Consider the following 11,404-nt stretch of genomic DNA (forward strand, 5'->3'; position numbering starts at 1 on the left):
TAAAATCTGATTCTATATTAAGAAGTGTTTTGTTAGGTTGTTTTAATTTCCCTATTAGCATCAAAAGGGTATACAGTTTAAATATTTAAACTCATCCCATTTTACTAATTACTCAGAGGAAAACGTCTGGGAGAGATTTATGTGCCTTTTTGGATACATAAATTAGAATGCAAAAGAGATGGGCCACACAAATAGTAACGTATAAAGATAACATGGAATTTTAGATTACATTTGAAGGTTGGTATCAGAAATTATTAAATACCTTATTAAAGCACTGAGGACCCCATTTAGGAAAGTAATCCACTGCAATGGAAGGTATTGATATTAGTACAGAAATAAAGTGCCCAAGCCTTTCATAATGGGAAATTCTCTATTTATTTTATCAAATTATCCTACTATGCAATTTTTCAGAAATCAGTTTCAAGATGATACATAAGAAAACCTTCAGAGACTTAGCAAGTTAGTGCACAAATCAATCATTTTCTCAGTCTGGTCATAGACGCAGCGGTAAAAAGGAGTCTAAACATCTCACACTGGTTTACAATAAGCATCCCTTCTCATCACAGATACCCAAATGCCTAGAGGCAAGGCACATTTTGGCACCATGGCCTGCCTCAGTAAAGCCTCACAAAACAGGATGAATGCTCCCCATTTCCAGGGGCTGCAAAAGCCCATGTAAAAAGAGAGCAGATCCACGTAGCAAACAGAACCTTGTAGAAGTAACTTACTCGTCAGCATCCAAAAGCGCACTACTCCTTTTCTGAACACAAAAGCATGTTCCCAGAGACCTTAGTGTTCAGTTTCAAACGGATGTGACAAAAGAAAAATAAATAAGGAAAGGATCTGGTGAAGAAGGATGGATGTGTCTGGATCCCTTACACCACTAAGATACACTTAAATATAGTTAATAATATTACAGTAATACTTTTAAAAAGAAATCTACCTTGTGTAGGTGAGAAATAGCTACATTGCACGCAGAGCAGAGATCCCTGAGCTAGTGGAGACCTAGCTAGAAAATCCACACAACACACTGCAAAGCAATGTGGATCTATCCATCTAGGTCTAGAGGAAGTACTGCTACTTTTTCAGCTCACAAATACTGCTTATTAGCTCCCACTCAAGATCATGTGAATGATGGATCATATTTGCTAGTGCAAAACCCTGAAGTTCTGGTTCTAAGGCTTGCATAAGGGCAGCCAGGTTAGATCTGCTTTTGTTGTTGCAGATGTGGCCAACGACAAAGCATTCATATTTAGTGCATTCATCTCACATAGCACTGAAATCAGGCCATCAGGCTCCACAGCAGAGTTACTTTCTACAGAAAATACAAATCCGACTTTTCTGGAGAGTTTTCCCATTTGCTGACACAGAAATTTGTGATCATAGGTTGAAACCTCCCAAATTAAGATGCATTTGCTTTTGATAACATTCACTGAAGTAGATATTTCCATTAGAATAATTCCATTTCCCATATTCCCTTTCTAAGGAAGTTGAAAATAAATTGCCTCTCTTAGCTGGTAATTAGCATTAAAATAGTCCACACAATAGAATAAGTGTGTGGAAACAGCAAAAATCCTCCCAAATGTTTTGAAGAGCTAGTAGATAAATGTGGAATCCAGGGTCACAGCTTTACAGAGTCAATCATACATTCACTGTCTCATTTGTGCCATGTCATTTTCCCCTCATCCCAGTTTCCTATACCCATTTCCCTCTTCAAGTGAACTAACTTAAAAGTCCTGTAGCAACAGGTAAAGAAAACAGAACCACTGTGGACTGGGAATGGAAAGAGATAGCATTTTTTAGGACAGAGCTTGGAGACATCTGCTAAAATATAGTGTAAGAAACTTAACTCTAGACATCAATGGAGTTGATGAAGTGCTGGATATAAACCAGTTAAAAATCCCCAAACCAAACCAGATGTGCTGCTGTTAATTGTCAGAGCTTCAATAAAATTGGGAGAAAATCATGCGTCTCCCAGTCCCTAATGCTGATTAAGTCTTCCCTAGCAAATTGCAATTTGTTTATCTCGCAGAACTTAAATGAGTTGAACTTCAATATGTTCCACTACAAAAATCTTACGGAACAGAAAACTCATGCTGATATAAAACAAACTAGGTTAAGAACTGATTTAGTTAAGAATCAGTAATTGGCTGCTGTGTGCATACTTTTAATTTAGTTTGAAGTGCCTGATATCAATTTATCTTAAGCTTATTACTTTAACTAGAGCTGAAAACTTAGATTTCAATGCTTATGTCATTAACCACCTAAGGCAGATGCCAGTATCAGCACTGACACCAGTAACCAGCAGCATCTTATTCAACATCATAATGCATCCCGGTATTCAGTGTTGGCCAGTATCAGCACAATTCCAAAAACAAGTGAAGAAACATTAAAATGAGGTGCTCACTTCCCAGGAAATCATATACAGATGTCTTTCAGACAGTTCTAACCTTCATTTAACAAAACACACGGGCTAAGTAGAGGAGTCCCAAGATGACCCTATATATTTAAGAACAGCAGCTGTGTTCGTAAACTTTTACATAATAAAATTAAGATGCTTATCATTTTAAAATTTCCAGCAACAAAAGCCAAAGCCACCGTAGCATTACTAAAATGAGTAACAGCTCAAGACCAAGTCTCCGGGACTGCAGAACAGCTAGAACAGATTCTTAGCTCTAGAGTTCTTGAAGCACAATGTTCTGTGCTTGTCTAAGGAAACACAAGTTACAGAAAACTCAAGGAGATGTGGTCACAGGTCTTATAGGTCACGCAGCTTGTGCCACAGCACTTGTGGGAAACCATCAGCTTAAAGGTACATATTTTTGTACTTGCTGGGCTCCAATCTCTGCGACATAGACTGCTCCACTCTTCATGTCTATGTCCACAAGGTGTGGTTTGGTTTCATCTGCCAGTTGGACTGTGCTGACCATAACACAGTCCCCAATAGAGCCAACTGGTGGTGCCGCCAAGATTGCTAACCGGTTGATATTCAGCTGAGCTACAATCAGGTACTTGTAATTGGGAGTAAATCTGTGAAAGACAGAAATACATTTCTGAATTACGAACTCCATGTGACATTTCATTGTAACACAACCATGCACTTTAAAGCAAACGAAACCTCCTTAACAGTCAAGGTTTTGAAGGCTACAACAGACTAAATGCAGTGAAACGTTGAGAATTAGCTCGTAAGCCTTGCTTTACATGTTGCTGCTCCTTGAGACAGATTACGCCACAGAAAACTCATTCAAGACAATCTCTTTTCCTGTAAAAGCTGCAACAGTAAGGTTGACAACACACAACTTTAAAGTGAAATTCCCGATCCTGTACTCAAATCCATGGAACTTGTTATAAAGCCAGAATTTCTGTCAAGACACAAATGTGTAGATCTTTGCATATGATTAAGGCCTAGCACCCTATTAGTTAAACTGGTCAACTTCCTGTCATCGGGAATTAAATATCAACATTTTAATTCCTCAGTAAGTGCACACCTTACTTATGTAACTGCTTGCTTCTAGAAGAACTTTTCAACAATACCTTACAGAATAGGGTCCGTCTTCCGAAAAACATCCGCTCCAAGACCCAAGCCATTCCCCTGTGACTTTATCAAAAACTTGGATTCTTTTGTTGTCTCTGTCTGCAACCCATACCTGTTAAGAACAAAAATCATGACTGTTCACAACCAGAACAAATCAAACACATTCGTTTCTTAAACGAGCAAAGTATCCTGTAGTAGAAAAGAAGTACACCTTGGAAGAATGTACCTCCACATTCAAAACTAAGTAAGTAGATATGACTTCCAGATATGAAACAAAACCGCCATATAGGTAAGATACACAAATTATTCTATACTACTTTAACAGAGAAATCAGTGCCTTCTCTTCATTTTTGTGACTATGATACGGATATACTTAGCAGGATTTCCACCCCTGCCCCCACCTGTTTAATTCTAAAAATACTGGTCTGTCATCCACTAAGAATTTGTTTTTCAACAGTATTCTCATTTCATGATCCAGGCCTACGATGATGGCATCTGCAAACACTCTGATATGCCTAATACTACTATAAATATTGAGCAATTTAAACACTAAGAGCACTGTCAGCATGTTTTGTCTACTCGGTGTTGTGGTGCTTATCTCTGTTCCACCCTGTGCTAACTGGGTTCACAAACACGGCAAGCTAGCAAGACCATCAGACAGTTACAGTGAAGGCCTCTCTGGTATTACAATCACGGAAATTTTAGCTGTTGACAGCTTGTCAGTCTGATAAGTACATTTCATGACTCTTCTCTGGTATCACCCAAAAGAGAGCAATAAACAAGTTGTCCTGAGGTCTTTCATCGCTATGTTTAAATGAAACACTGCTACAGCAGTCTCTTAGATTTCTTAGGAATTGACAATTATTTCCAACCTTGGCTGATGGTCAACACCACGTTGGCAATAAAATCGTAGCCCATCGCAACTGCTGTCTTTGAATGTATAGACTCATGGTTACCCTTCAACACAAAGCAGCCATGTCCCTCCTCTTCTCCCTCCCAACCTGCCAGTTTTGGCAGAGAAGCAATTTTTATATGTGCTTCTTATTCTGGTTCAGATAGCATCAGCAGAATTAACTCAAACCACTGACTGAAGATGTTTTAGTCAAGCAATCTTATTTTCCCTGAAACAGATTAAGTGACCACACAATTTCTCTAAAAGAGCAGGAGGGCAAAATCTGGACTATGAGTAACACCTGGCAGAAGTAAACTCTTGAATGCCTTAAGCTGCATGTAGAAAAGGACCGATGTTCACAACCTAGCCAGAGCCTTACTATCATCTTAAGCTTATTTGGAATTTCCAAATATGCAATTAAAGTCTCCTGAAGAAAAACACTTGAGTAGATACTTATTACAGAACATAACTCTTCTGTACTCTCACGATGCAACCTGTTAGAAACTGCAGGAGGAACAGTCTGTTGTTGCATGGACATTGACAACGTAACCACTCCGAACCCTTGTGCTGATCTTGCAGCCAGCTACTTCAGTAGGATCTGCAGCATGAAACTTCAGCTTATGACTGCCACCATGCTGAAAACTGTAACCCATATAAAAATGACCCAGACCACAACAGCTCAATGAAAAAGAAATAAAATTTGGTTTGTTCAAATATATGTAAACAAGTCTGTCAGAAGATGAAAAAAAAAAAATTCCCCCTTTATTCTTTACCCGTCCAAAAGGATCCACTGTTACACTGTGAGGAATCTTGAACTGACCAATGCCGGTCCCGTTTGCTCCAGCCAGCCATATCTCATTGTAATCTAAACAGCGACCACCATGAAAAATAAAAAGTAAAAAAACATAGTAAGAAAACAACAAATAAAAGAGCTTTAAGTGATTCCCTTGCAAAGTTACTTTGAGTAATTCTTAAAAGGTGGAATTTCTAAATCCAGAGTTTTTAAACACAGCACTACCGAAACATAAACCCAAGAAATACTGGAACTACTATAGGGACTACTGGACTGGTATTAGTGGTTTCAGGATTACGGTTACAAAAACATAGCCACTAGTACTCAGAAGCCATAGTCCAAGGCTCTGCTAAGCACCGCATTTAAAAAAATAAATAATACAAACAGTCCGCTGATTATGATATTAATTTGTTTACTAAATTGGTTTTTTACATTTGTTATCTGGGAGTTCTGAGATTTAACAGTTTACCATTTTGCAAACTAGATATTAGCAAACTGACTGTTTCATGACAGCACAACGGAGAAATGGTAGCTCCATCACTCTTCCTCAACTGCAGACATGTGCAGGCTCCTCACAGCCCTAACCAACACTGACCATCTAACCGGGGAATTACTGCAATTCCCCATAATTAAAATAATTTAATAATAATTAAATTAATAATTAGAATCATAGAATCATAGAATCGTTAGGGCTGGAAGGGACGTTCAAAGGCCATCTAGTCCAACCCCCCTGCAATGAACAGGGATATCTCCAACTAGATCAGGTTGCTCAGGGCCTCATCCAACCGGGCCTTGAACGTCTCCAGGGATGGAGCATCCACCACCTCTCTGGGCAACCTGTTCCAGTGTTCTACAACTCTCATGGTAAAAAATTTTTTCCTAATATCCAACCTGAATCTACCTCCCTCTATTTTAAAACCATTACCCCTTGTCCTATCACAACAGGCCCTCCTGAACAGCCTCTCCCCATCTTTCTTGTAGGCCCCCTTGAGGTACTGGATATATACTGAATATATACTGATATATATATATACTGAATCATTTAAGTATAGAAGATCTCCAGACACCGTTGGGTGTTGCTTCTCAAGGTGGGACCAGCCAACTCCGAAGTTATATTAAGTTTTTCATAACTCACCAAGTTTTAAGCATCTCCAAGACTGGAGACAGCACACCCTCTATGGACAAACTATTCACTGTCTGATCACCCTCACTGTGAATCTTTCCCTCTAAAAATCAAACTGGAATTCCCCCTTCTTACATATTTTGTAAGTCCCACAGTGTCCCTTGTTCTTCCCTGTGTATCTCCAAGAAATATGTGGCTCTGTCTTCCCTATACTCTCCCATTTCTGACTTGAAAACAGTGATAAGGATCCTCCTTGGCCTTCTCTCTTGAAGAATGAACAAACTCATTCTCTCAGCCTCTTGTCATAAACAATTAGGAGATTTCTCCTGAAGCAACAATCAGTAAAACAGGACCCGATCCCAAAAAGTCTTCAAACTAATGCAGAATGACTGTTCTACCTAGTCCTCGACTAAAAGTATTCTCAAGCTGTGTTATTTAAAATTCTGTTTTCAATGGTCAATTACTGCAGAAGTTAATTTTTCCATACCGTTGGATAGTTTGAGCAATCTGTTATTCATTCCTCCATCTCCATCCACAACATAGATATCTCCACTTTCCTCTACAAAGATGTCTGCTGGCTGGTCAAACTGTAGGGGTATCAAACTTGAACCAGCATTACCTGGCGTGCCCAAAATCTGCATAAGTTTACCCGAAGGGCTATACTGTTTCACGGTGTGCCCGTATTTCCCTAAATTAAGAAAAAAAAGTGCAAAAACATCTTAAAGCAAAACATAAATATTACAACTGATTACAAAGATTAAAAAGGATAAAAAATACAACTGATATTAACAAATCAAACAGACAAGATTCTATAGTGAGACTATGACTATGGGCTAGTAAATCCATAGCCTACAACAATATTCATCTGTTGTACTAGGGCCACCAAACCTAGGACAGAAGACAAGTCTAGCCAGAAGATTATTTCAGCCCCTCGCCCTGATATTTCTCCTGGGGAAAAAAGCAAAACAAACAAACAAACAAACAAACACAAAAACCCCAAAACAAAACAAAAAACTTGCTTATTAAGTTCAGAAGCTATAAGCAGACACACAGCACAACTCATGAACCTTCGAATATTTTGTGCAGCACCTGAGAAGTTTTTTCATAGCAAGAAAAGCATAAATCTGTCTCAGAACTGAGCCTTAAATTAGTTGTTTAAAGTAAAATCTGCAGTATTAGCATTTTCTTCCCACCTAATAATTCTCATATCACCACCATGCGTACCTGTTCCAACATCTGTGATCCATACTGAACTATCTGTTGCTGTGTTCAATACAAAGATACCATGAGGCATTTCAACTGTATTATTCCAGGAGTAAAGAAAATAGCCTTCCTCTGAGAATACAAGTACCTTTGGTACATTGTCTCCCCTCTGAAAAGGCAAAAAAAGGTCTATTAAGAAACACATTATGTAAGTAATCACATTTTTGAAAATTCCTCTTTGTAAGGTTTTTGCAAGGTTTCATGAATCACGAGAGTCTCCTGAGACTGCCTGCTAGATCTCATTTTTTCCAGTTAGAAAAGCAAGAAAAGGGTCTAAGTTTAGCATGCAAAACCTTCCACTCATTCTAGACTTTCAACTTAAATCACGACGACTCCAATTTTCAGAGCAGCCAAGCTCCTGCAGCTATCTTGGTCGTAATTTACAATCACGTTTTCATGTGCTTGCTGAAAAATATGCCAAGCATAACATGGGCATGAAAAACTGGAACTGTACTTACTTATTAGCTGCATGGCACTCAAGTACTCATACTGTGCTTTATAATTAAATCCCACCACTTGCCATGGAGAGAATGTCTTGTCTGTGACCGAGAGACACCAATGTGTGGAACTGGATAAAGCAAATAACTGAACTCCAATTACTGTTACTGGCCGAAAGAGCTGCATATTTTTGATTTCAGGGGACAAAGGCTGAAAGATCGGAAGGGGACTAGTCAGTTGCACCAGAAACACAGGTGACCTTACAGTTAGAGAAGAGGCTACTGTAACTTGGTTAAGTTGGATCATGCATTCATTACACAGAAATTTAATGCTTTTAAAAGCACAGGCAAGTATAGTCCCAGAACTGCTTTAAAAAATGGATATAGCAGAGATATCTATACTTATATTTTCACTAATTTTGATACAACTATTATTCATATATATATATACATACATACACACACGCATATATCTTAATCTAAATCAGACACTTTAAAGGCAAAAATACACTAGGTTAATAAGGAGAGAAATACAGTATTCTCACTCACTTGTCCCACGTAGACCAAACCATGAAGCGAGTCAACAGCAACACAAAATGTTTGACCAGTGAAGTATTCTGGAATTTTAGGCCAGCCTATGTCCAGCTTGTACATCTGTTGCTGTCCCTTCCAAGGAGAGGAGTAATTAAATGCTTTCAAAACCTGAACATACAAAAATAAATACCCATTAGTCGTTAAATCTCATGATGGTGGGATCAGGACAACCAGCAGTAGAAAGTAGCTTTGCACTGAAGCAACATAAATTGATTAATTAGTTTTAAATTAAGATAAACAGAAAAAGGCTTGTAACTAGTGTTTTGGACTGCAAATGGTAAACTTTCAACAAACTGGAAATTAGTTAATGAAGTCCTTTGGATTGGGGAGCTCTAGAATTAAAAAGCAAAAAACACATCCTGAAATTTCTGACATCAAAGTTGCTATTACTATCTGTAAATCTGTCCTGGTTTTAGCTGGGACAGAGTAGCTCTTCTTTTTAGCAGCTAGAAGAGCTCCGTGTTTTGTTTCTTCTCTGAGAAGAATGTTGATAGCAAGCTGATGTTTGTAGCTGGAAGTGAAACTCCAAGGACTTTTTCAGTGTGCCATGTCCTGGCCAGAGTGCAGAAGCATGGCAGGATAAGGGGGAGCGTAGCCGGGACAAGGGGGACACAATTCCCCTTATGATTTGTGGTGGAACTTAAGATTGAGGGCCAAACTGGCCAATTAGTATTCCATATCATGCAGCATCATGCCCAGTATAAAAGTGAGGGTCAGCCGGGAAGAAGGGCTTTTGCGCTTTGGCTCTCTTGCTGCTTTTGCTCTTTTGTGCTTGCTGCGCTTTTGCTCTATTGCCTTTTTCCCTCTCTCTCCCAGTACTCCCACTCTCGGAGTACTCTCTCTCTCTCTCGCCCCCTCTCTATTTCGGGGCCTCGCATTCGTCCGGGATTGCAGCTTCGGGACGAGACGGACTTCGCATACGAGGGGGTGGTGAGCATCTACACTGTGTATTAAATCATCTGTATTAAATTGTTCTTATCTCAACACACAGGTTTCCCGCTTATCCTTTAATTCTCTCCCTCATCCCTGTGGCTGGGGAGGGTGAGTGAGCGACTGTGTAGGGTTGAGTTGCCGGAGCGGCCTAACCCACGACAAAAATCACACTTTAAAATGAGGAAAATAGTAGAGAATCTCCCAAATGCAACAGAATCAATAACGACTTCAAGAAGATACGAAAAAAAAAGGAAAAGAAATTAAAGGGAAAATATAGGTCAAGAAAGAAAACCACAACTTAGAAATAGGGAAGTGTAAGATACCAGGAACAGCAAAACTCAGGTCAGTGCATACATACTAAAGGATAATGGAAAAAAAAATAATCTTCCACCTTCTTGTTCTATTTTTCCAGCAGAAGAACATAAGCTAAGCACAGCTGCGCTATGGCAAGTGCTGAATGGAGATCTCTGCACTGAAAGGGAAAGATGGGGCTGGAACTCAGCAGGACCAGGTGGTGACCCTGAAGAACCAGGGCCATTGAACGTTTCTGTTAACTGTCTCACAGTAAGGGCAACAGAACACTGGAACAGGCTGCCCAGAGAGGTTGTGGAGTCTCCTTCTCTGGAGATGTTCAAAACCAGCCTGGACGCGTTCTTGTGGGATCTGATCTAGGTGGTCCTGCTCCAGCAGGGGGACAGGACTAGATGATCCTGACATTCTGTGATTCTGTCCCTCGCCAGCGGCAGGGATAAGTTGGTGACAGAGAACTACGAACAGCTCAAGAACGACATGGCTACCGAGACAGAAAACCGAGAACGATGAAGCAGGGGGTGAAATCCGACAGCGCGAAGTGCCACGTTATTCCCCCACAGATGATGAGTTTTCCCTCGTTCGAGCCAAGCATATCGCCTGGGAGCCGCTGAAACAGAACAACCCGGCGCACGCGCGTATCTCGACAGGGCTGCAGGGCCCCACGAACGAGCCCGCCCCTCACACGCCGTGACCCAGAGCGGCGCCGGGAGGCACCGGGACGCGCCAGCACCCGGGGCGCGGCCCGCACCCTGCGCGGCGCCGGGGACGGACGGGCGCGGCGGCCGCGCCACGGCGCCGTCCCCGCCGCTCCCGGGCGCGCTCCGCCCGTCCCGTCCCGTCCCGCCCGGCCGCCGGCCCCCTTCCCCGGTATCCGCCGTCGGGCGAGACGTCGTAACCGGAGGGCTTGCACTCAGCTCGGCCGCCGCCCACCTGCGAGCCCCATAGCAGGGCGAGCACTGCCAGCAGGACACCGGCCATCGGCTGCCACCGTCCCGGCGGCCGCTTCCGCCGCACGGAGGCCGCCACGGCGAAGGAGGGGCCGCCGCGCGGGCGGGCCGCGTTGCCATGGCACCCACGTGACCGGCCCCTCCTCCGCCGCCGGGAGGCCCGGGGAAGGCGGGGCTTCGGCCCGCTTCATCGCCTTTCCCGCTGCCGGGCTGCCCTGGACTGTGCCGGTTCTGAACCGAGAGGCGACAGCCCAGACGCAGGCCAGAGAGAGATCGGCGACGCGCCGCGAAAGCGCTCAGCGCTTCAGCGCGGCGCCTGGGAGCTGGAAGAGGCGTGAGTCCGGCTCTAGTTTCCACTGCTTCTGCGTAGGCATCGTTGCTGCTGACCAGCATGAAGAGGGGCCTTTGAGTCCGCGCTGTGATGTCATTGGAGCGCGACGGCGGAGAGGCAGGACCGGAGCACGGTGCCTTGTCGGTGGCTCCGGGTTAAAGCGCCGCGCTCTCGCTTCCTGCGCTGCTCCTTATTTTTTTCCTGCTGCTCCTTATTTTCCGGCAGCGTCTGGGCCCCCGACCGC

The 11,404-nt window shown here is 42.4% G+C and overlaps 1 protein-coding gene across 1 annotated transcript; it reads right to left on the reverse strand.

Annotated features, from left to right (window-relative positions):
• Nucleotides 1-332: 332 nt before the first annotated feature.
• On the reverse strand, nucleotides 333-10,883 carry NHLRC3 (NHL repeat containing 3). Its single transcript, XM_086620856.1, has 7 exons — nucleotides 10,813-10,883; nucleotides 8,593-8,745; nucleotides 7,568-7,715; nucleotides 6,831-7,031; nucleotides 5,201-5,292; nucleotides 3,535-3,647; nucleotides 333-3,030 (listed from the first exon to the last, which is right to left on the reverse strand). The coding sequence occupies exons 1-7, from the start codon at nucleotides 10,858-10,860 to the stop codon at nucleotides 2,802-2,804; spliced, it is 984 nt and encodes a 327-aa protein (XP_086476982.1). The 5' UTR covers nucleotides 10,861-10,883; the 3' UTR covers nucleotides 333-2,801.
• Between the last annotated feature and the right edge of the window lie 521 nt (nucleotides 10,884-11,404).

This window comes from Tauraco erythrolophus, chromosome 1 (assembly GCF_009769465.1).
Source record: "Tauraco erythrolophus isolate bTauEry1 chromosome 1, bTauEry1.pri, whole genome shotgun sequence".
Classification (NCBI taxonomy): domain Eukaryota; kingdom Metazoa; phylum Chordata; class Aves; order Musophagiformes; family Musophagidae; genus Tauraco; species Tauraco erythrolophus.